This window comes from Equus asinus, chromosome 2 (genome assembly GCF_041296235.1).
Source record: "Equus asinus isolate D_3611 breed Donkey chromosome 2, EquAss-T2T_v2, whole genome shotgun sequence".
Taxonomy (NCBI): domain Eukaryota; kingdom Metazoa; phylum Chordata; class Mammalia; order Perissodactyla; family Equidae; genus Equus; species Equus asinus.
The window spans coordinates 127,712,501-127,738,196 of NC_091791.1; the positions used below are offsets into that span (position 1 = coordinate 127,712,501).

At 45.1% G+C, this 25,696-nt stretch overlaps 1 protein-coding gene across 6 annotated transcripts in view; it reads left to right on the forward strand.

Moving 5' to 3' along the window:
- The first annotated feature begins 13,628 nt into the window (after nucleotides 1–13,628).
- Nucleotides 13,629–25,696, forward strand: part of ADPGK (ADP dependent glucokinase) — a 29,620-nt gene continuing 17,552 nt past the window's right edge. For 2 of the 6 annotated variants that reach the window (XM_014849726.3, XM_014849727.3), the window contains exons 1-2: nucleotides 14,380–14,713; nucleotides 22,173–22,398. In XM_014849726.3, the coding sequence (XP_014705212.3) occupies nucleotides 14,481–14,713; nucleotides 22,173–22,398 (459 nt within the window). In that variant the 5' untranslated portion in view covers nucleotides 14,380–14,480. Of the gene's footprint in view, nucleotides 14,127–14,379; nucleotides 14,714–22,172; nucleotides 22,399–25,696 lie in introns of those variants that run through there. The other 4 variants (XM_044764590.2, XM_070498596.1, XM_070498609.1 and 1 more) reach the window with 3 other exon arrangements.

The following is a 25,696-nucleotide window of genomic DNA, read 5'->3' on the forward strand; positions in this document are numbered from 1 at the left end:
AAAGTAAAAGTGTGGGGCAGCGAGAGGCACAGGAGGCTAGGCAGGGCCAGATCTTGCCGTTCTCACAAAAGAACACAAGCACAAGACTGCTGTTAAACGGGTACACCAAAGGAAGAAGGACCCTCTCCACTTCTGACGCGTGGCAATGTTCTTTGAAATCCTCATTTTGAAAGGTGTGATTATCAAAATGTCACTCAGGGGAGTGTTGACTGAGGCACTTATTAAGATCCATTATATATGTTATTTCATTTAATCCTCACGATGACTTCACGAGGTGGGCACCATTAACCTCGATTTACAGACGAGGGCATGAGGATCACAGAAATCAAGTGGCTTGCCCTTGGTCACATAGCTAGTAAGTGGCAGAGCTGAGATTGGAGCCCAGGTCTGTCTCCCTCCTGAGCTCCTGTTCTTTCTTCCAGACGCACTGCTGGTACCGCCAGTAAAGGGTGAATTGAGCTTTCAGCTACTTTGCAAATAATGGAGCATGTGACGAAGCAGAGATTTATAATTATTGCTTCAGCCTCTGCCAACAGACCCTGTTGGTGGCTGTCTTCTCTTCCCCAGTCACAGTGAGTGGTTGATTTCTTGGGAAACTGAGTCTCTGTCCCAGCCTCTTTAGCTGAAAGGCACGTGGAGTCAGACAGGGTGGCTGCTTTGGGCCCATGGGCAAGTTTATTGGTCTGCAGAGAGCACGGAGCAGCACCCTGGGAGAAGCAGAGTACGGCCAGAGAGACAGAGAGTGAGGTTGCCTCTGTCCTCCATCCCTTTCCCATTGGCCGTTCTAGGTTGTAGAAAGTCCAACTGCTCTCCTTTTCCCAGCTAGGAGAGCTCTCTCTGCCTGCAGTAACCCCCCCGGGAACCTGCACTATCGTGAGCAGGTCTCTATTCCCCACAGCCAGGCAGACATGAACACACTGGCTCTCAGACACACAGGGGTGACACACAAGGTCCACACTGACAGAACAGAGCCAAACACCCACTTACAGAGAACCTGCCTCCTAGAATATGAGTGCCCAGAGAATCGATATAGCTCTAGAGTTTTCCAACTATGCTGGGTGAGTTATTCTGCAGAGGGAAGTCGCACAAATAATGAAGCAATTTCCCACCAAAGGAAAGATTTTAACTGCCAGAGATAATTGTGGAAAAGTACACTGAAATTATGAGGTGCCATTTCCCTTTATCAGATTGGCAAAGATTTAAAAGTTTGATAATACCCAGTGTTGGCAGGGATGTAAAGATATGCCATTTGGCAGAAAAAATAAATGATTACAACTTCCGGGGAAGGTCACTTAGCAACATATGTCTAAATGTTAAATGCAGCGACCCTTAAACTCTATGAATCCACTCACAGAATTTTACATATATATATATACACACATATATATACACACACAAAATACTGACTAAGGAAGTTCATTGCGGCATTTATTTATAATGCCATAAAACTGGAAACAACTGAAAAAAAAATCTGTTAATAGAAAACTGGTGGATTAAGTTAAGGATATCCATACCATGGAATACTATTTAGCCCTTTAAAATGATGAGGTGGACCTCTATATTCTGACATGGAAAGATGTCCAGGATATATTTTTTAGTTTTTAGTCACTTAGAAAAAGAGTTCCACCACTAAAAACTTTGAAAAACCTTGATGCAATCAACCCTATGGTACAAATTGCCAGGAAGAGTTGTGACAGCCTTTTGAAATGAGGAGGAAAAGTGCCCTATGGAATGCTGGCTAGAGCACCTCTCCAGGTTATCTGATTCTATAGCAGTCTCCACCTTTCATTGTCTTTGAGTCTGTAAATTGTGGAAAACTGAAAATAATGCAACTAATTCTTGTCCATAGCAATGCAAATGAACTTTGTCCCGTGGAGGTGCAATTGATTTACCCCTCCTGTGGAAGACGGCGACTTTGTTTCAACCAGCCAATTCGTTTGATTTTTCCTGATCACCAGGAGATGTATTTGGTTTTTGCACTGTCCTTTGAACTGATTTTTAAAACATCACTGGTTCCCTCATTCATTGAGTTAAATAAAATCTTTGACGTGTTCATTTTATATTTTTATAAGAGTTATGATTTTTCTGTTTAAAAAATTATCTTTTAACAAAGTGGAGACAAAGAAGACCCGTCAAGGAAGAGGTCTGCCCAAGGCTAGGTGCCTGTGGTTGCAAATATAGCACCAATCGCCAGCCCTCGAATTTCTTGGCTCTTGTATTTTATTTATGTTATTTTTTTAAATTTATTTATTTTCAGATGTACATCATATTTCAAATTCTGTGTACACTACATCTTGTTCACCACCCGAAAACTAATTATAGTCCACCCCCTCACGTGTGAGCCTCATCACCCCTTTGCCCTCCTCCCTCCCCCCTTCCCCTGTGATAACCACCAATCCAATCTCCAGTGCTATGTGGTTTTTTGTAGTTGTTTTTATCTTCTACTTATGAGTGAGATCATATGGTATTTGACTTTCTCCCTCTGACTTATTTCACTCAGCATAATACACTCAAGGTCCATCCATGTTGTCACAAACGGCCAGATTTCATCATTTCTTACGGCTGAGTAGTAGTCCATCGTGTATAAATACCACATCTTCTTTATCCATTCGTCCCTTCATGGGCACCTAGGTTACCTCCATTGGCTGTTTCACCTACATCATGAAAGAGCAAGGATTGAAATCCTTTCCAATTTGACTTGAATACTTACTCCATATAGACGTATCGTTAATTTGGAAGATGCTTTCTCACAAATATATAAACACAGAGTCACACATGCACAAACACCCTGCTGACATGGTGCACGAACTCCCACACACACTCTGAACCCCTCGTCTCCCGACCACCACCACCACCACGAATCTGAGACACAGACACTCCTCCAGCAAAGCGGCTAAAGGTTTGGGGATGGAGCGTGGCCCCTTCCTGGGGACCCTCGCTTGTGCCACGCAGGGAAAAGAGGTGGCTCCCTCACTTATAACCGTGGGCCAGAGGTGCTGGGTGCTGCCATAAGGGGCTCTAGGCCCCGGAGGGAGGCAAAGTCCCCATCCTCAGAGACAGCCCAACAGGGGAAGTGGGCCGCACACTCGCGGAACAGGGCGCCGCTCAGGGCGCCACGCCTCTCAGGCCTGGGGGAGTCCAGAAAGTCTCCCCGAAGGTGGTGGCCTCTGCCCTGAGGTTTGAAAACCCCAGAGCAATGACTTCCAGCCCAGGAGCTGCGCGGCGGCCGCTGGGCTGAGCCGGAGAGGAAAAACGCCAAGGCTCCAAGGGCAGACCCGTTAAGCTGATGCAGTTTTCCTTGCGCGGAAAGACAAGCCGCACGAGGTGAGGACCCGGCGCCGAGCCCTGCCCCCGGCCCTGAGCAGCGAGGCTCGCGACGCTTCTCCCCAGGGCCCGCGCGGCCCCTGCTCCGCGGCGCTGCAGTTCTTGCGGTGGGCTCGCGGCGCCCCCTGCGGGCTCCGAACCACTGTCCCGGCGGGGGGACAGGGGAGACAGGGAGGCTCCGGCGGCGGGCGGGGGTCACCCCTAGGATTCCAGCCAGGCTGTCCGGTCCTCGGTCCCCTGCGCGCCGGGGGCGCCCTTGCTGGCGGGGCTCGGTTCTGTGCACCCTCGAAGGCGGCGCATCCACGCATCTCCATCACCGAGGGATCCCGTCCCCATTCCGAGATGAGGAAACAGACTCAAAGACGAGGCTGATGCATCCACGGGCACTCACGGGAGCTCTGGGACCCTGAGGCCCATCGTCACCGGTGCTCGTCTCTCTCGTCTAGGGACCCCTTCCTCTGCCCTAGACTGCTTAGGTGTGGCCACAGACTCTATGGCTTGTAGTGCACCCTATCTACGCCCCTCTCTCCAGCGTTTCTCGGTGCCAGAGGGGTCGCCTGGAGCATCCTTCCGGCAACCAGCCGGCTGGGCTGAGATGTGGAGAGGAGTGCGTGTGGAGTGGGATTGCTCCTATCTACTACCGAAAGAAAGTCGGTCAACGTTCCTGGAGGGAACTCTGACAACAGCATCGGGTGTGACCTTGGACGTAGCAGTTCCACTTGTGTGACTCTGTACTAAGGAGACAGTTAAGAAACTGCAAGGATTTGCCTATGAGAATGTTCATCCCTCATTATTTGTAATAGCCCAAACTTGTAAACAGTTTCTCTACTGGTAGGTTAAATAAATGTAGTCTGCGCAACCATGAAAAATCATGTTGGATAAAAATTTGTATTGCTATATCAAAATGTTCGTTTATTAAGAAAAAAGTGACAACATATTTAATAATAAAATCCCACTTCTGTGAAGATGTGTCTATGTGCACACATTAAAAAAAAAGTGATCAAAGATATACACCAAAAATTAACATTGATCAGTGGGATTAAGGGAGATTTTAAAAGTATTTGTACTGGGGCAGCCTGGTGGCACAGCGGTTAAGTTCTCAGGTTCCGCTTCAGCAGCCTGGGTTCGCCAGTTCGGATCCCAGGTGTGGAGATGGCACCGCTTGGCACGCCATGCTGTGGCAGGCCTCTCACATATAAAGTAAAGGAAGAGGGGCTCAGATGTTAGCTCAGGGCCCATCTTCCTCAAAAACAAAAAAAAAAGGTACTTGTACCTTTCTGTGTTTTCTAAATGATATGCTTGGACTATGTATCATTTTTATGATTTTTTTTTAAGCAAAAATGGCCTGATGTTCATTTATCCACCCCAGGAAGCACGGAGCAGCCTAAAGAGTTGGATCAAGGAGTAGGAAAGGAGATTATTGGGGTATTTCATCTTTACCCGACCCCAGGACAGCCACAGGAATCATGGTCACCAAGAGCTGCTCCTTCTGAAGAACACGACAGTGATGATAAATTTTCCAAAGTGTTGATTATAACACAGTTTGCAACATGATCCAACTGGTGGATCATACATTTGGCCACAGATCGGGAACTCTGGAAGAAAAATTGCAGCTCCGTACCTACTCAAGTTGTCATGGGTAGAGTAATGGACTGATGAGCCAGATTTTTGTTCCAGAAAGTAGACAACCACGCAGTAAGTGATGCAGTTCTTTTCTTGTACCAGTTCCGTGCAGAGTGACTGGAGCGCATAGAACAGTCGCTGACATCCTCGGCTTTATTAAAGAGGCACCAGATTTATCTACTCCCAGTGGGGTGTGCAGCTCTAGGCTGTGCATGGTAAGCAGGAGAAGCCATCATGTGGATGGATTCAATTGTGACTGGGAGCAGTGGGGACAAAGTAGTCTGTGAGAGAGGAGCAAATCCTCTAGATTCTCCCAAGCAAGGAGACCACATTGAAAACTATGTCAGGCTTTTACTTTCGAAACCTGGCAATCTTCCGTTTTTTTTCGCTTGAGGAAGATTAGCCCTGAGCTAACATCTGTGCCAAACTTCCTCTAGTTTGTATGTGGGTTGCCACTACAGCATGGCTGATAAGTGGTGTAGGTCCATGCCTGGGATCAGAACCCACAAACCCAGGCCGCCAAAGTGGAGCCTGCAAACTTAACCACTACACCACTGGCCAGCGTGCAAAATTAACTTTTTAATATAACCTTAACTAAAGATATGTAGATTTTTTTTGGTGTGAAAATAAAATCTAGTTTTAGACTATTTCCCCAGTGAAGTAGTACCTGCTTTTTATTTAAAAAGTTATTCTTTACTGTAAATAGTGCCAAAAACTAAGAAAAACGTAATTTCAATATCCAGGCTGACTTGCTTAAAGAAATCTGTTTGCAATAAATTATAATGAACTGTAATGTCCCTTTAAAGAAAGATTTAGAAATAAATTGCCAGAAGTGTTAATTCATTTACCAAAATAACCCCAGAAGCATGAAGGGGGTTTGAGGGAAATGAATTTCCCGCTCTTTTGGGGAGGTAGTGAAGAAACATCCACACTGGGACCTGCGGGCCTGGCCACTGCTGCTGAGGGCCAGGGGCCCTAGGGCTGACCACTTGGGATGTTAGCTGCCCCTGGCCTGGGCACTATGGTCTGAACCCATAGTATAAAGAAGGGCTTCTGCCATAAAAGGAGATAAATGCAACCAGCTCCATTCTGCCCTGCATCCTGTCTCAGGATTTTTTTAAAAAGAGCGTAGTGTGTCTTTAGAAATCAGAGATTCAAATCTCAGCACTCAATATCCCCACTATCACTACCACAAACTGTGTGGTTTGGGGCAAATCACTTAATCTTTCATTCACCAGTTTCTCATCTATAAAATGGAAAGAACAATATTCATATTATGTGGTTGCTGGAAGATTCATTATTTCATTATTCAACATTTTTTGAGTGCTGGGCACTATTCTAGTCACTGACTAGGACAGACAAGGTCCCTGTTTCTACTAGGATGAGATCACAACAAACCACTAAATCAATAAACAAATGAGAAAAATCAGATATTAATAGGTTCTAGACTGAAAATCAAAGTGGGAGAAGTGGTGGAGACCTACAGGGTGATAATATTATATTGGTTGGTCAGCAAAGCTCTGTGTGAGCAGATTGTGTTTCAGCAGAGATATAAATGACAGACAGCAGCCAGGCGTGCAAAGATCAAGATGAGAAACTGGGTAAACTGTACAGTGGACCTCTCTGTACTATTTTTGCAACTTCCCGTGAATCTATAACTATTTCAAAATAAAATTTTTTAAAAAAGCAATTAACAATTGATATATACTACAACTTAAATGAATCAAAAAAATTATGTTGAGTGAAAGAAGTCAGATCAAAAAAGAGTACATACTGTATGCTTTCACATACATAAAACCCTGGAAAGTGTAAACTGATCTATAGGGACAGAAAGCAGATCATCTTTTGCCTGGATACAGAGTAGGGAGGGGGGAGGTTTGGGCAGGAAGGAGTGGGAGGGAAAGATTACAAAGGTACGCGAGGAATCTTTGGGGGGTGATGGATATGTTTATTATCTTGATTGTAGTGATGATGTCAGAGTGTATACATATATTAAACTTGTCAAATTGTACACTTTAAGTATTGTGCAGTTTATTGTATGTCAGTTTTACCTCAATAAAGATACTAAAAAATATTAAGTGCCTAGAAATAAATTATTCTAAAGATGTGCAAAGCGTCTACACAAAGAAGTCAAATATGTTACTGCAAAATCTTTAGGTGGATCTAAATAAATGAAAGGCTCTACCATAGTCCTAGACTGTACAACTCAATATTGCAAAGCTGTCACTCCTCCCCAAACTGAAACTGATCAAAATCCTAACTGGATTTTTTTTTTGACAAGTTGATTTGAAAATGTATATAGGAATGAAAAAAGGCCAAGGATAGTCAAGATGCTCTTGAAAAATAAGGTAAAAGAATTTACATTATCAGATATCACGATAGTGAGGTGCTGGTATGAGGATAAACAAATAGACCAATGCAACAGAACACAGAGCCCAAAACAGATCCACTCATACATGGACACAATATTGGGTAGAGGTGGGAATGCAGAGTCATTGAGAAGGGACCAATAAAAGGCACTGGGTCAGTTAAGTATAGATAAGGATTCCTCCCACAATACACAAAAGTCAATTCCAAGGTGGATTAAACACCTAAACATGAAATGCAAAATCATACAGCTCTGAGAAGGTAGGATAGAAGAATATGTTCATGACCCTGAGGAGGGAAAGATTTTTTTAAACAAGTAGCAAAAATCACTAAAGATAAGGGAAAAGGCAGCAATAAAAGGGAACAAACTATTAACCACATTAAAATTAAGAACTTTATTCACTAAAGATATGATAAAGAGAATGACAAGAAGCAAAAGGGGTGGAGGATAAGATATTCACAACTAACATAAACATTGTGAAAACCACAATGAGACACCACTACATACCCCACAGAATGGTAAAATTTTTAGAATCTGTTGATGTGTATGCGGGGCAGCAGGAGCTCTCATACACTGCCAGTGGGAAGGGAAACTGGCATACCATTTTGGAAAGATGTCTGACATTATCTTGTAAAGTTGAGAATAGGTATATCATATGACCCAGAAATTTCACTCTTGCTTTATACCCTAAAGGAACTTCTCTACATGTATATCAACAGTGTGTACATGTCAATATTGTACATAACACTAAAAAACTGGGAAAATTCAAAATGTTCTATTTACAGTAAAATGAATAAATAAATTTTAGCATTTTAATTCAGTGGAATATTATATACATGCTGACCAGTCAAAAAATAGAAAAAGCCACTGCACAGTGATCTATGCAGAGGTGCCTGTTCTCCTTACAGTGAGAGAGTGACAGACCAGTAGGGCTGAGAAGAAAATTAAATATAGTTCTCAGGAACCAACCATAGCAAGGGCAGGGGGTTTTTGGCATGTGTCAACATGTAGCAGACACCGTGCTAGGCTCTTTTCAGATACTTCTACCTCCTACAACCATTCAGTAAAGTAGGAATAATTTTGCAGGTAAGGAAACTGAGGGACAGAAAGGTTAAATGACTTGCCTGAGGTCACACAGATGGTAGATGGGAGAAGTGGAGTTTTAAAACCAGGCAACAAAATTTTGTTGAGGATTTTTGCATCTATGTTCATCAGTGATATCGGCCTGTAGTTCTCCTTCTTTGTGTTGTCCTTGTCAGGTTTGGGGATCAGAGTGATGTTGGCTTCATAGAATGTGTTAGGGAGTTCTCCATCTTTCTCAATTTTCTGGAACAGTTTGAGGAGAATAGGTATTAAGTCTTCTTTGAATGTTTGGTAGAATTCTCCAGAGAAGCCGTCTGGTCCTGGACTCTTGTTTTTGGGGAGGTTTTTGATTACCGTTTCTATTTCCTTACTTGTGATTGGTCTATTCAGATTCTCCATTTCTTCCTGATTCAGTTTGGGGAGATTGTAGGAGTCTAGGAATTTGTCCATTTCTTCCAAGTTGTTCAATTTGTTGGCATATAGTTTTTCATAGTATTCTCTTATGATCTCTTGTATTTCATTGGTATCTGTTGTGATTTCTCCTCTGTCATTCCTGATTTTATTAATTTGCGCTTTCTCTCTTCTTTTCTTGATGAGTCTGGCTAGGGGTTTGTCAATTTTGTTAATTCTTTTGAAGAACCAACTCTTTGTTTCATTGATCCTTTCTATTGTCTTTTTTGTTTCAATATCGTTTATTTCTGCTCTTATTTTTATTATTTCCCTCCTTCTACTGACTCTGGGCTTTGTTTGTTCTTCTTTTTCTAGTTCCGTTAGGTGTCGTTTGAGGTTGCTTATGTGAGCTTTTTCTTGTTTAGTGAGGTGAGCCTGTATTGCGATGAATTTCCCTCTTAGGACTGCTTTTGCTGCATCCCAAATGATTTGGTATGTCATGTTCTCATTTTCATTTGTCTCCAGATAATATTTGATTTCTTCTTTAATTTCTTCAATGATCCATTGTTTGTTGAGAAGCGTGTTGTTTAGTCTCCACATTTTTGCACCTTTCTCTGCTTTTTTCTTGCAGTTGATTTCTAGTTTAATAGCATTATGATCAGAAAAGATGCTTGATATTATTTCAACTCTCTTGTATTTATTGATGTTTGCTTTGGTTCCCAAAATATGGTCAATCCTTGAGAATGTTCCATGTGCACTTGAGAAGAATGTGTAACCTGCTGTTTTTGGATGAAGTGTTCTATATATATCTATTAAGTCCATCTGGTCTAATTTTTCATTTAATTCTATTATTTCCTTGTTGATTTTCTGTCTGGATGTTCTGTCCATTGGTGTTAATGGTGTGTTGAGGTCCCCTACTATTATTGTATTGTTGTTGATGTCTTCTTTTAGTTCTATTAAGAGTTGCTTTACAAATTTTGGTGCTCCTGTGTTGGGTGCGTATATATTTATAAGTGTTATGTCTTCTTGGTGGAGAGTCCCTTTTATCATTATATACTGTCCCTCTTTATCTTTCTTTATCTGTTTTGCTTTGAAATCTACCTTGTCTGATATTAGTATAGTGACACCTGCTTTCTTTTGTTCATTATTAGCTTGGAGTATTGTTCTCCATCCCTTCACTCTGAGTCTGTGTTTGTCTTTGGGGCTGAGGTGTGTTTCCTGGAGGCAGCATATTGTTGGATCTTGTTCTTTGATCCATCCTGCCACTCTGTGTCTTTTGATTGGGGAGTTCAGTCCATTTACATTTAGAGTGATTATTGAGACGTGGGGGCCTACCACTCCCATTTTGTGTCTTGTTTTCCGGTTTTCTTCAGTTTCCTTTGTTTCTCGTCCCATGGTTTAATCTGTTCTGATGTAGAGCTGCTACTCTCTGTTGTTGTCCTTCTACTTATCTCCTCTGCTCTTGGTTTTGTAGCCCCTTTCCTTTTTTGGATTTTTCAGGAATGAGGGTTTTCCTGAGGATTTCCTGAAGAGGAGGTTTTGTGGCAATGAACTCCCTTAATTTTTGTTTATCTGGGAAAGTTTTTATTTCTCCATCGTATTTGAAGGATATTTTCGCTGGGTAGAGAATTCTCGGCTGTAGATTTTTGTCCTTCAGATTTTTGAATATATCATTCCACTCTCTTCTAGCCTGTAAAGTTTCTGCTGAGAAATCTGCTGATAGCCTGATGGGGGTTCCTTTGTAGGTTAGTTTCTTTTGCCTGGCTGTCCTTAATATTTTCTCCTTGTCGTTGACTTTTGCTAGCTTCACTACTATATGCCGTGGAGTTGGTCTTCTTGCATTGATAAAGTTTGGAGATCTATTGGCTTCTGTCACCTGAAGATCCATCTCCCTCACCAGATTTGGGAAGTTCTCAGCCATTATTTCTTTGAATATGTTTTCTGCCCCTTTCTCCTTCTCTTCTCCCTCTGGTATACCTATAATCCTTACGTTGCATCTCCTAATTGTGTCTGATAATTCTTGGAGAGTTTCTTCATTTCTTTTAAGTCTTGCTTCTCTCTCCTCCTCTGCCTGCAACAATTCTATATTGCCATCTTCCAAATTGCTAATTCTTTCCTCCATATTATCGGCCCTACTGTTCAGAGCATCTAGATTTTTCTTAATCTCCTCTATTGTGTTCTTCATTTCCAATATTTCTGTTTGGTTCTTCTTTATCGTATCAAACTCTTTTGTGACATAGCTCCTGAACTCGTTGAGTTGTTGGTCAGAATTCTCTCTTAACTCATTGAGAATCTTAATGATGGCTGTTTTGAAGTCATCGTCATTTAGGTTATATATCTCATTTTCTTTGGGATTGTTTTCTGTGTATTTGTTGCTTTCTTTCTGTTCTGGAGATTTAATGTATTTTTTCATATTGCTTGATGTTGTTGATTTGTGCCTCCGCATGGAGATAGAGTTTAGTTGCTCCTTTCACTTGTTTCAGCTGCTGCGGTGGGGGGAGCAGCTGTTTATACTTCACCAACCAGGAACCCTGTCCGTAGTTGCTAACTGGGCCTGGGCCCCTCTTCGTAGCCACATTGGCCCTTTGGATTCCCTCCTCTGCCATGGGGGCCGTCACAGGGGGGCTTCAGGCTGCAGGTGCCTACTGTTGCAGCCCACCTAGATGTGCTCTCTCCTTGGGGTCTGCAACGGTGTTATGGGCTTTTCCAGCGGCCAGGGGTGGGATCACTTATATTTGTCGCTCCGTTGCTGTCGGCACCCACCAAATCTCACTTGTCCTCTATGGGTCGCAGGAGAGCTATTGGCATCTTCTACAGTCTGTGGTTAGTACACCTAGCTATGCTGCTTTTGCCCTGGGGTCTTCCAGCCTTGTGGCTGGCGGCTGGGTGCCTTCTACTGGTGCTGTGCAGAGGCTTTCCCTAAGGCTGCTGTGAGCCTGTAGGGTTTCCCCCTAGGCTACTAAGCTGGGTCTCTGGAACTCTCTCCAGCCCCAGTCCTCTCCGAGATCTCCGGCAATCCCTAGCCTCACGGGGTGGGCAACGGCAGCTGGGGGTCGCCCCGCCCTCTGGGATTCTCTCCGGGCCTCTCCCGGAGCCGTGAATGCTCAGCGTGGCCCCTCTGCTAACAGCAGACAGAGAGTTTTGTCTGCTGCCCGGGCAGAGCTCCGGCGCTTCCCCTCCGGGTCGCAGAACCGGCCTTTGAAAGTTCCCCCCGCCCCGGTCCTCTCCGAGATCTCCGGCAATCCCTAGTCCCACGGGGCGGGCAATGGCAGCTGGGAGATCTCCGTGCCCTCCGTGTCTCTCTCTGGGACCCTCCGGGCGCCCCGAGCACCAGGCTGGGTCTCCCCGCCAATGGCGGGGAGAGACTCTCCCCGCGGGCTCAGGTGTGCAACTCCAAAGTTTCCCTCTGCGTTTAGGAGTAATTGCAGGGGGTTTAGGTAGGGTTCTGGTCACCTGTTTCCACCGTTGCTCCTCTGTTGTGTTCTCGCTCCTGCCCTAGATGTGTGTGGATCCTCTGGGGGCGTCCGTTGGAAGAAAGCCGCTTGCGGGTACTAGGCTTCCCGTCGGGGTCGGAGAGTTTTCACCTATTTCCACATCCTCCCAGAGGAAAGTCCATCCGCCTTCCGATGTATAGTCGCGTGGGTGTCTCAGACGTCCTGAGATGCTGTCTGGATATCCTTTGTCAAGCGATGTGTCCAAATAATTGTAGACTCGAAGGGCGAGAGACAAAGAGGACTACTCACGGCGCCATCTTGGCTCTTCTAAGAGAGTAGATCTTAAGAGTCTCATTACAAGAAAAAGAATTTAACTATGTGAGGTGACGGATGTTAACTAAACTTATTGTAGCAGTCATTGCACAACATACACATACATCAAATCATTATGTTATACACCTTAAACTTGTGTAGTGTTATATGTCAATTATATCTCAATAAAACTAGAGGGGAAAAAAGTTCTGGCAAGACTAGAAAGAAGCAGAAGAATTAGGTGCAAAGCGCTGGTAGTTCAGCAGCTCTGCTGGGAGTCAGAAGGGAGGCTCCCCACAGCTGTCTCTCTGCCCCACTTTGGGGTGGAGCACCTCCCTGCTCCTTGAAGCCAGTCTGCTCCATGGCCTTCCCAGAGTTCAGCTTCCTCTGCTCCCCCTAAAACTTTACCTTGGAAATATACTTAACTGGCCCTATTTTACCTTCAATCTTATGTGACCTTGCAGGTCCACAACCAAAACCAACCAGCTGCAGACTCTAGACTCCTGGTTCAAGTTTTCAGTAGGGAGAAATGGTCTCTGGACAGCCAGTAGATTCGCTGCTTTTGAGTTAGGTGCTGGTTCAGTCACTTCTGGAGAAACCCGCCGACTGGAGGCCATGAAAGGGAGCAGTTTCTCTGGGAACTGACTGACAAGTCTCCTTGAGGAGAGAGAAGGAACAGGCAACTCCACGGAAGACCGCTTCATGGCTCCACACAGAGCTCATTGGCTCCTTGCCTTCTTTCTTTTCTGTGGTAGCCCAAATCTCTTCCTGTTTGAACATCTCCTTTGAAAGAGATGCTATGGTCAGGTAGGCTGGGTGGGGTGAGCTAGGGGAGGGGAGATGACCAGGATGGGGAAATGCTGGTGAGGTGGAGCTAGAGGGAATAAAGCTTAACGCCTAAGATCAAAGCTAGGGAAATAAAGATTCACTGCCAAATCCAAAGGTCAGGGACAGAGTGGAAAATCCGACACAGAGCCAAGGTCAGGAGCCAGCAGAACTGGAAAAATGGAAACAGGCCAGAGAACAAGACCAGGCTGCTAAGACAGGCCTGGCAGCAAGTCTAGCGTCACTGGCTCTCAACCTAGGCTCAAACACAGGAGGGTCACAAGGAAGACAGGACCTGCTGAGTTTAAGTCGTATCACCAAGGGAGAAGAGGAGAAACTAGGGTTTCTTAATCCAGGTTCATAACCTCCCTATGTTGTACACAGGATCGTGTGCATTTTTCTGAGATTGTTAAGGGAACAGCGCCACCAAAAGGGTCATTTTAAGGTTTGAATCTGGTCATCCAGAGATGACGAGCACTGCGGGCTCTTCTCAGTCTTGGCCTGAGCTTTGAGCGGCTGAAGGTCTCGGCCACCTTCCAAAGGGACAGAATTCCCCCATGGGCTCCCTGCAGCGCTGCTACGGTCTGAGCCGATTCCTCCGAGGAGCGCAGAGCCCCGTGCCTGAAGAAAGAGCTTAGTAAATGATGGAGAATGGGTACAACACAGGGGCTGAGGGACGGATTTGAAGAGGAGAGTGTGACGTGCTCCTCCGAGGAAATGCAGGCACAGCTCAACTAGGGACCGACTGGCTCAAAGATTAACATGAGGTTTGTCCGCTTCTTCATAACCCGTCTGTTTCGTTTTATTAGGAAAACAAACGTATCTCGCCCCTCTGTTTTGAGAAACGTCTGGGGTTCCGGGAAGGCGCGCAGCGCAGACACCAGCACCGCGCCTTTGTTCCGCCTCCTTCAAGACCGCGGCATCTCGCCCCCGGGCGCCGGGATTTGGAGCCAGGCAGATTTGGACTCCGCCCCTCCACGTCCCTCGCCCCGCCCCCCCCTCCCCCCCCCCCCCGGGGCCGTGCGCACAGGCGTGATGGGGCACGCGTGTTGACGTCGAACCCGGAAGCGGCGCGGGCCGGGAGAGGAGCCGGTCGGCGTAGCTGCCTCTCTGCTGTCCCCATGGCGCTGTGGCGCGGCTCCGCTTACGCAGGCTTCCTGGCGCTGGCGGTGGGCTGCGTCTTCTTGCTGGAGCCGCAGCTGCCGGGCTCGGCCTTGCGCTCGCTGTGGAGCTCGCTGCAGCTGGGGCCCGCGCCCGCGCCCCTGGGATCCGGCTCCCCTGAGGGCCGGCTGGCGGCCGCCTGGGACGCGCTCATCGTGCGGCCGGCCCGGCGCTGGCGCCGAGTGGCCGTGGGGTGAGTGCCTGCGGGGCCTGCGTCCCTGGGCCTCTCCAGGAGGTGCGGCGCTCCGGGCCCCCGAGGGCTGCCCTGGCGGAAGTCGAGCGGCTTGGGAGCTGGGAGGTAGAGCCCGCGCGGACAAGGTTCCCCAGAAGTCCCCGGGCGGCCCCTCGGCGCTGGTGTCCACGCTGCTACCTTGGCGAGAAGCGTTGGACGTCTGGGATGAGCCCAGTTCTTCAGTGCTGCAGGGACTCAGCAGAATGCTTTTTCCTCTCGGCTGGCCCTGCGCCCTTCTCTCTTCTCCATAGGACCAGCCCCCTTTTCTCGTCTCCGTAGAACCAGCCTAACAGCCTCTTGCAAATCCCGCTCAGTCGGGCATCTTCGTGTTCGAGCCTCCTCCATCCCAATTTCAGCTCCTCTTGCTCCTCGGGTGACTGCTCTTTTGTGGTCAAAGGTGCTTGGTCTTACCCGTTTTGACGGCGCTCTTCTTTCTCTCGCTTCTGAACTTCCTGAAGGAGTGGTCGCTGCCTTTAGCTCCCGACTTTCTTTCCGCCTCGTTTCCCCTTCTTTAACGCTGTAGTCTGGAGACCACCACCCTACTGAAATTCCTCTCTCAAAGCTCACTGGTGACTTGTTGATTTTCACATTCAACTGCGTTTTTTCAGTCTTCATTGTCAACTCTCTGCAGCCTTCCACGCCTGAACACGCCCTTCTCCTTGAAATTCTTTTCTTCCCTGATTTCAGTGACACTGTGTAGTTGGGGTTCTCCTAAATCGCAGTGCCTCCTGTCTTTGTATTCCTCTCCTCCGGGAATGTAATTATTCCCTTTACACTAACTTTAGACCCTGTCTAAGTTCGACTTGCATGGCTTGCCATCACCTCACAAGCACCATACAAAAGCAGGCCTTCTACCGAGTAGTCTACTAGTTTCTGTGAGTGTTGGGGCCAGGAAGGGTAACGTAGAGCAAAGTTATCTGAAGATTAAATGAAAATAATCCATGTTATCTAGCATGGTGTCTACTTCAAAGAGCAGACACTAAATGTTAGCTAATAGTTTTTATATCAGCACATTTATTGTTTCTTCACATGTGTCTCCTTTTACCTCTTCTTTCAAGTTCCGGCTCTTTAACTCACTTCCTTATCAGCTCCTTAATCGTCCTCCCTGGCTTTATGTGCATTCATTCAACAGATGCTGGTCAACTATATGGTATGTATCAGGTCTGTGCTAGGTTCTGAGAATACAGAGGTGGATGAAGCAAGGTCCCTGCCTCATTTGTGGGAAACAAATATCTTCATGATTGTATCAGTCTGCTTGAGCTAGCATAACAGAATACCACAGGTTGGAGGGCTTAAACAACAGAAATTTATTTTCTCACAGTTCTGGAGGCTAAGAGTCCAAGATGAAGGTGCTGGCAAGGTTGGTTTCTGGTGAGGCCTCTCTTCCTGATTTGCAGATGGCTGCCTTCTCACCGTGTACACGTGTTACCTTTCCTCTGTGCATGTGCCCTGCTGGTGCCGCATCCTCTTCTTATATGGACGGACACTAGGCCTAGTGGATTATGGCATCATGTAACCTTAATGACCTCCTTGAATAGTCCTTATCTCCAAATACAGTCACATGTGGGCTTAAGGCTTCAACATATGAATGGGGCGTGGGCACACTGCTGTCCATAACAGTTATGAAAAGAGCTTTGCTGAACTAGTGGTGAGAACAAGGTAGCCTTATGTCCCAAAGAAGGCTTACTAATTCTTCTCAGGATAAGGTTTCAGAAAACGCTCCATCTGAGAAGGTGACGTTCCATTTACTATTGCTACATCACGAATCATCCCAAAACTTAGCTTAAAACAGTGGTCATTTTATATCTCTTGTGATTCTGAGGTTCGATTGGGCTGGGCTAGGCAGTTCTCACCTGGGGTCTCGTGCAGTTTCTGTCGGGTGGTGGCTGGTACTGGAGTCATCTTAAGGGTTGATTGTGGCTGTCAGCTACAACCTCAGCTGTGGTTTTCTCCTGAATATGGCTTCTCTATGTAGCTGCTTAGCTTTCTCACAGTGGGGTGGCTGGTTTAGGAGATGGCCTGTCCCAACACAATGAGGCAGAAGCCTTAACACCTTTTATGACCTAACCTTAGACGCACATAGCATCACCTCTACCGTACGCACAGGTGCAACTGGTTTTAAGGGGAGAGGACATAGAACACACCTTGATGAGGAGTGTTACTAGCATCGCATTGTAAAAAGAACATGTGGAATGGGACATCTTGTGGCCATCTTGGAAAGTATATCCTGCTACAGCGACTTGCATGGGATGGGCCAGGCGAGGCAATAGGATTTCTCCACAAGAAGGTGGGAGTATGTCTACCTAGGCAGAGAGAGCCAAATGTGAAAAAGCACATGGTTTGTTTGAGAGTAGCAAGTGGGCCCTGTGTTTAGAGCAAGGACTCTCTGTAGAGAGATGTCAAGGGCCTTTTATATCCTTGTTGAGAATAACTGGGGGGAATGTGAAAGGTAGATTTTGAGCAGTAGTTCTAACCTGACTGCTTCACGTCATTTTAGTGGGTAACAGACATCCATTGGTAACATTTCTCCTTACCCAAAGGGATTTTTAGCCTAAAGATGGGGATGTGCAAGGGGTAGGTAGGAGAAGGTGCAGTACTTGTACCAGAATCTCATTTGGGGTGTGTGTTGTAGTTTCACCTTTAGGAGAACACACACGCACACACATACACATATATATATATTCACTCACACACTCACTCAAAACACATTTAATGTGATTCATAAGGAGGAAAGTCTTGAGACCCTACACTGGTTAAGAGGCCATAGAGCCTTTTCTTGTTTGGCAATGGTGCTAAACAGGAGAGATTTGTTAACAGGTTGGCTGTGGTAAAGAGGGGCAGTCAAAAATGACAGATTTTTGGGGCCAGCCCAGTGTCGTAGTGGTTGAGTTCTGCACACTCTGGTTTGGCGGACTGGGTTCGTGGGTTTGGATCCCAGGTGTGGACCTACACCACTTGTCAAGCCATGCTGTGGCAGCAACCCACATACAAAATAGAGGAAGATTGGCACAGATGTTAGCTCAGGGCTAGTTTTCCTCAAGCAGGGGTGGGGTGGGGGAGATTGGCAACAGATTTTAGCTCAGAGCAAATCTTCCTCACCAAAAAGAAAAATGACAGGTTTTTAGTATTGGGTATCTTTATAACCACTGTACATAGGCAGAAACAGATATTGTCATCCAGTTTTCACAGATGAGTAAACTGAGTTGATTTGCCCACGATCACACAGCTCTCAATGCCAGAGATGCAGCTTAAGCCTATTCCTGGCTCCATGTTCATACTACGTTGTTGCCATTAAAGAGAGATTAAGAAAAAGGAACAAGTTTGTGGTGGAAGGTGACCAGTTTGATTTCAGAGGAGGGGAAATGTACATCCTTGTGGGATTTTAAATGAAGCTGAGCTATCAGCTGCTGACAAGGAGAGGCTGGAGTTTAGGAGCATAGTGAGGAGTAGGGTTACATTCTTTGGAGATGCCAGCGCTTAGGCTGAAGCCAGAGACTGGATAGCATCTCACAGGAAGAGGAGAAGAGAGGAAGGTAAATGGCCAAGGTGGAATTCAGGGAGGCGCTGGCATGTAAGGCGCTGGTGGAGAAGGACCAGAGAAATGAAGGCCAGCAGGAGTTTCAAGAAGATGGTCAGTGGCAAGCCCACTACCACATCTTTCTAAAATGTATGCTGCCTCCCCTGTTTCAAAATGGGACCCTGGTGCCTAAGGCTCATGGGGTGAATGATGAACCCCTCGTCCTAGCATTTGTTCCCCCATACCTGGCTTCACCCTGACCTTTGAAACCTATCTTGTCCCTCTCCCTTGTTCCAACTCTCCATTCTGACTAGAGTGTCATTCTTACTGTGTCCAGACACAAGGTTAATCCCTCATCCACATCTTTGCTTGTTTGCGTTCCCTGCGTGGGCTTCAGTATCAAATAAATCTGGGTTTGAATTTAGGCTTCTCCAGTCACAGCCTTTGGAATGTTAATTAACCTCCAGCCTCACTTTTCTTAGCCCAAAGCAGTGATGACGACTTCTCTATCTTATGACATGTTGCAGATTGGTGTGGTCTATCTGAGAAGACTTGCCTTCTTTCTCTGTCTTAGAGCACTGTGCGGGGTTCAGCCCAGGGACTGCTGCCCTACTCTTTTGGATTTCTCTTCTCTACAGTTCTGTATCTTATATGATTATGATTAGCTCTTATAATATGTCAGGTATAGTGTTGAAGCCAGGAAGAACATTGGGAAACATTTTACAGATGATGAAACAGAAGGGAGGTGGTAAGACCACCATCCTCACCTTTAAGGAACTTACAGTCTAGAAGTGGGGCCTGTCCCTGCCCCCAAATTCTCTGATAACAGGCCAGGAAGCCCAGACTCCCAGCACCCTCTCTCTTAGCCCCTACAGTCCCTTGTTTGGGCATTCAGCATCTGTTGCCTATCTTTATTTTCTTCTTGTTTCATCTGTGACTTTGTTTTCTCCAAACTCACATTGTAATCTTTTATGCATGTCTTACTGAAGTGTGAAATTCTGCCTCAGTGTCAAATGAGCATAATTTCTGTCTTCTGGTTCTTTTGCTCCCTCCCTCCTTTTATTTCCTCTGATAATAAAGCACTTTAGGCAGTGCACTTGTTTACATTTTAATATGCTGTTGAATTGAGGTAAGTGCAGAGAAAGATTCTTGCTCTGGTTAAAGTATTATAAAATACAACTAGAAAGCACGTGTAGAAGTACTTAGCTTGGTATCCGGCACAGAGTAGATGTTCAGTGATCTTTTTATTATAAAAAGCTACTAAATAAAATTTTTTCCTCTGAAGGTTGTTTTTTCTTCTAGTATTCATGACATGATTAGCTAGAGGATGGAAAATGTTCCTGTGGTAGTTACATTTGTTTAACTCAAAGTTAGTTCCCTTGTATTTTGTCTGTGTTGCAAAATATACTGAACATTGTTCCTTTCAGTTTTATTTCTTTGTAATTTTTGCAAACAACTTCATTCTCGTCTTTAAAGAATCAAACTCTACGTAAGGTTTCAACAGAACTAGATATGGAGGCAATGTGTTTATTGAACTCACTTTTATTTCCAAATATCGTTATCCCTCAGTGTCTGAACTTTTGCCGTCTAGACTCAGGACCCAAATCCATTTGGAAGCATTTTCTAGATAGGGCTGTTTGGTGGAAATAGTATCCCTCACTATGCAAACTCTCCCTGTCTGAAACTTGGAAACCTCCTGGAGTCTGGGAGCTGGGGATACCTATGTTCCTAGGAAGATTCTGCCCTTCAGACATCTGATGTTGGTGTTCAGTAAAAATAAAGGACACTCTCTATGAGGTGGAATTGAGACCAGTCTACAGGGTGTGTTTGGTTTATTGTCATGTAAGGCTGTGAAAGGAATGTGTTTTAAACATACCGTTCAGCACCTGCCACACTCATGTCCACGTGCTTTATGTACTGAAAAGCATACTTAGGCCTTTCCAGTTGACAGAGTAATTATATGCATCTTTGATTTTAAAAGCATAAGAAAATTTGAGTATTTAAATACCATTTGCTAGGCAAAAATCTTTTCAAAAACATGGAATCCATAGGGGAAGAATTAGTAAAAGAAATCTTTATGATGAGGATGCATCAGTTTGTGTCAGGAGGAATATGTCTCTTCCTTGCCCTTGTAAATCTTCCTTGAGTGATGTAAATAATATCTAGCCTACATACAAAGCTTTTAAAAATTATTTGTTAAGTTATAAAAGTAATACATGCTTATAAAACTTAGAAATATATCTAGTGAAAAATAAAATTTCCCTCCCTTACCCCAATCTCATTGCTCTTCTTAGAGTTTGCCACCATTAATGATTTAGTGTGTTCACTTCCATAGCAAGAGATTTCTAAAGGAATGTGGAATCTAGAAAACAAAACAAATGAACAAATAAAATAAAAAGGCTCCTGGATACAGGAAACTGGTGGTTATGGGCCGGAAGAGTATGGGGACAGGTGAAGGGGATTAAGAGGTACAGACTTTGAGTTCTAAAATTAATAAGCCATTGGGATGTAACGTACAGCCTAGGGAACGTAGTCAATAATATTGTAATAACTTTGGTGACAAATGGTAACTAGACTTAATCACAGTATCATTTCATAATGTATATAAATATTGAATCACTATGATGGAGACCTGAAACTAATAGGATATTGTACGTCAATTATACTTCAATAAAAAAAGTAAAGATAAAAACCAAGTGATTTTTTTAAAAAAAGATTTTTAAAGGAGACTAGAAGGGAAGCATTGTAGCTATATATTTTACACTAAAATTCAAACCATTGGGCCTTCTCTGTTGATGAGTTTACCTTCTACTTTCAAGCTGCTGAGAATTAACCCAGAAGCCCAGCCACCCTTAGCACCAGGAGCTGGCTTGGTTGGCCTGCTGTGAGCTTTCCTCTTCTCCGAGACTGGGAGCTGCATATGTGGTCATCCAGCCCCACTGGCAAGAATGACTTCCCCAATAGGCAGAGGCAGGAATGAAGGTGATTGTGGCAGGAAGACGTCATCCAGCTACCCAGATTATTTGGCCCTTCTCCTTTAAGGAATGATTTTTAGTGAAGAAACACTGAAAATATAAGCCAGAACTTTTGCATGCACACATGGGAGAAGCCGTGCCAGACAACCTTAAAGCTTGGTAATTTCGGTAGAAGAGCCACCCAGGTGACGCAGCCCTGGCTTCCTACAGTCCTTTAAAGTTCCTGGGGCGGTCCAGTGAACACCTGCCAAGTGATGAGTTGTTACAAGGCTGCAGGTGTGCTTAAGTCTTTGCGACACTCCTCACCCCTAGGAGTTTCAGCTGGGGGTGCGACATTTAAGTATTTAGTGTATCTTACCACCATCCTAATGGGTCTGGAGGGAAGGTATCTGATATTTGGCTTTTGACCAAAACTTATATTTTGCTTACTCTGCACCAAGCAGTGTTCCTAAGCATATGTTAACTTATTTACTCTTCACAACAGCTCTATGAGTTAAATACCCAAATTACACCATTTTACAGATGAGGAAACTGAAACAGAAACAGAAATTAAAGTGGCTCACCCAAGCCACACACCCAGTGTGAATGCAGACAGTTTGGCTCTGCCAGCATTTTCTCGGAAATGCTATAGTTGTGTTTTCATGATAGCTTTGTTCTGAAATGCTGAGCGCTTCTCTCTTTGTAATTAGTATAAAAGTTTGCCAAACTACTGAAGAGTCCAGTGTTCTGATCCTAAGACATACATCCAGATAAAGTAATCTTCCTTCTGCCATATGCTGTTTACTTTCTAGTTCAGGCTTCAGAGCCACTTCATCTGTTTTCCTGTTTGGATCCAGTTCTCAGAAAGGTTTCCCTGTTGTTAAATGCACAGTAGCTGTCCCCATGCTCCTGCTTTCTTTCACACTGTCCCTTCCCTCCTTCCTTGCAGAGTCAATGCATGTGTGGATGTAGTGCTCTCAGGGGTGAAGCTCTTGCAGGCACTTGGCCTGAATCCTGGGCATGGGAAAGATCACAGCGTTCTGCATTCAAGGAATGATCTGGAAGAAACCTTCATTCACTTCATGGGGAAGGGAGCAGCTGCTGAGCGCTTCTTCAGCGATAAGGAAACTTTCCATGACATTGCCCGGATTGCATCGGAGTTCCCAGGAGCCCAGGTCTGTTCCGTCCACCAGTAGTAAACTAAGATAGGATGGGAAAAGATACCTTTTTGTATGGTTCCTAGAAGCTACCAAGCAACTTTTTCCTCAATTTGGTCCAAGAGGGTGATTGTTGGGAATCCAGTTCTGCAGTGTTTTCTTTTTTTATAAAACTGTGTATCCGACCTTCCATTAACTCTGCTGTTTCTACTCAGTTCAACTCAGCCAACATTTATGAAGTATATTTACTAAAATTTTGGTTCTGGTTCCTCCGTTAAGTTGTTCTTTTTTCATGTTACCCAAGTTTAAGGTAGGAAAGTTATCTACTCCTAACTTGTTTGGGGATTGCTTGTGGCTGATCACTGGCAGTAATCGTAACACGGCTCAGACCCTCCTCAGGAGGAGAACAAGGCCAAACCAACAGAGAACTAGTTCTTGCCTTTGCCTGGGAAAGGGAGCTGGGTCCTCACCTATGCTCTGCTGATCCAGAGAAAGGTTTCTCAACTCCAGCATTATTGACGTTTTGGGCTAGATAATTCTTTGTCATGGGGGCTGTCCTGCACCTTGTAAGATGTTTGGCAGTGTCTCTGTCCTCTATCCACTAGGTGACAGTAGCACTCCACCTCTTCTCCAATTGTGACAGTTAAAAATGTCTCCAGACAGGGGCCAGCCTGGTGGCACAGAGGTTAAGCACGCACATTCCACTTTGGCGGCCCGGGATTCGCCGGTTCGGATCCCAGGTGCGGACATGGCACCGCTTGGCAAGCCATGCTGTGGCAGGTGTCCCACATATAAAGTGGAGGAAGATGGGCATGGTTGTGCGCTCAAGGACAGTCTTCCTCAGCAAAAAGAGGAGGATTGGCAGCAGATGTTAGCTCAGGGCTAATCTTCCTCAAAAAAAAAAAAAGTCTCCAGACATGGTCAGATGTTTCCATGGTCAGATGTTTCCAGGGTGTGGGAAAGGAGGGATGCCAAATCACCCCTGCCTGATAACCGCTGTCTAGATTGGCGATTCTCAGACCGGGCACAGATCAGAATCACCTGGAGGGGTATTGAAACACAGATTCCTGGGCCCCACTCCCAGAGTTTCTGAGTCAGTATACGTTGGATTGGACCCAAGAATTTACCCTTCCAGCAGGTTTCCTGGTTATATTGATGCTGTTGTTCTGAGTACCTTAGTTTTAGAACCACTGGTCTACAGGGTAGACCCTCTCAGAGAGAGAACTTAGGGGTCCTCAGGCCCACCTGGTGATCGTAAACAAAACCCTCGGGCCTGCGTGGTCCAACATTTCCTCGAGGCTCCACGGAGTAACAGAGACCCACCTGTGGCTCTTGCCCTCAGCCTAGCACACCCTCTGCTCCACATGCCCTCACGCCTCATGAGGCCGAGTTTTGATGGTTTGTTTAAGCATCTCTCCACCTCGCCCCATCCCACCCCCAATTCTTCTTACTCACCTAAAGTCTTCCTTTGGCTAATCATCCCATTCTGGGTGTGGTTCTCACTAGGGAAGCTTTCAATGCCACTTTTAATTGGTACCTTTCACAAGCCATTCTTTATGACTGCTTTTATTTTGATAACCTTTAAGATTTTAAAGGTTTTTTTCCTTTGAAGCTGCCCATTTGAACATTAGAAATGGGCACAGGCATTACCCAGCTGAGTTTCTAAAGAAAAGAGCAATCTGTTGAAATTTCAGTTATGATCATTTTGACAGCTGAGCTCAGTAAGAGTCTGGTCTCTTATGAAAGAATCTTGGTAGTTCTAACATGGTAAATCTACTGCTTAAAAGTCTTTGTGATCGTGGTAGTTAAACCACCAATTTGATTTTTATTCTGTTCTCTTCTTGCCTTTTGTTTCATAATGCAAAAAAAAAATTTCTAGAGAAATTTTTCTAGCTTTTAGATCATCTGAATTATTTCTTAATATTATAAAACCTAAAAAGCGTTATTTATCTTCTGCTAGGGTAACACTTCATTTGGTGACGTTTCGAACTCTTTAACTATAAGGCAGATTGACTGATAAACAGCAGTTAATAACTATTACATGAAAACTGTAAAATTCACTGCATAGACTCTTAATACTTCCCCCAAGATTTTTAGTAAATTCTTCTAGCCATCACAGATAAGTTAAATATGAAGTTAAGGCTGGCATGTTAAAAGGCCAAATTTCAGCCTATGTATCACAGAAAGTCTTCAATTTATCTATAGGAAGCTGTTACTGTCCCACCTGAATCCTGTAATTGGTCGACACAAACCTTGGGGTGAAAGTGATGTCGAGCATCTAGAATTATTGATTTAGTCTGTGCCTGCGTCGGGCTGAGGACTAGGAAGGTGAGGTGGGAGCATTCCACCCAGCAAGCCTGTTGATGATGCTTGTTCAGAACGACCTCAACATCGTCTCCTACTTGTCAGGTTTCCAAAGCAGGTGAATCCATCCTTAGTCAGCAAGAAGGAAGGCTAGCCTTCGATCGCCTGCCTCCTGCTGTAGGTCCTCAGCGGACAGATGTGGCGTTTAGGAGGGAACATTGTCCTCTATTAGGGCCCATTACCTTTAGAATTTACTCCTAGTGAAGCCTTTATATTTCCTACTGCATCTGTGTGTTTCTTCCTTTCTCAAAATTTAGCAACAAAAGTTTACCAAGCACTTATTGTAAGAAGAAGACAGTTCCTGAGGAGCTAGACATGTCCCCAGGTGATAACAGCCTAAGTGGACAAGGGCTGCAGTAGAGGATTGTTCAGCATATAGGGGTAGCGAGGGCTCTGTGATCCTGTCTGGGAGGGGCTGGTGGAGGCTGAGGGGCAGTGGGGAAAGGGGAACGGAAGGCATTGCAGAAGAGGTGACACTGCAGCTGGTTCCTGAGAAGTGATCAGGGACTTGACAATGTATGAGAAGGGGCAGGCGCCCTAATCAAAGGAAACAGTGTGCTAAAGGCGCAGACGGAGAGGAAGGCCGACTTGGAGAGCTGCAGGTGTGGTGTGGAAGGGACGTTCTGGAGGTGAAGGGAGAAAGGAAAGCAGGGGGTGGATAAAGAAGCCTGTGTGGCCCACTTAAGAGTGGACTGCGGTTCATTATATGCCTATTCAGTGATTTTCAGGAGGAGAGTGACAATCATATACTCATTTTAGAAGGATTACAATGTAGAAGATGAGCTCTCTCCACACTTTTCATGTTTCTTTTATCTGTTCTGGCTGCCTGTAAGCTCAAGGCCAAATTTGATCTATGGTCAAGGCAATTATACTAATTTTCATGGTTAACATATTTGTTTTCTTCACCTTTCCTTGTAACTCATTGTCTACTAACCTATGGGGTTAATGTTTT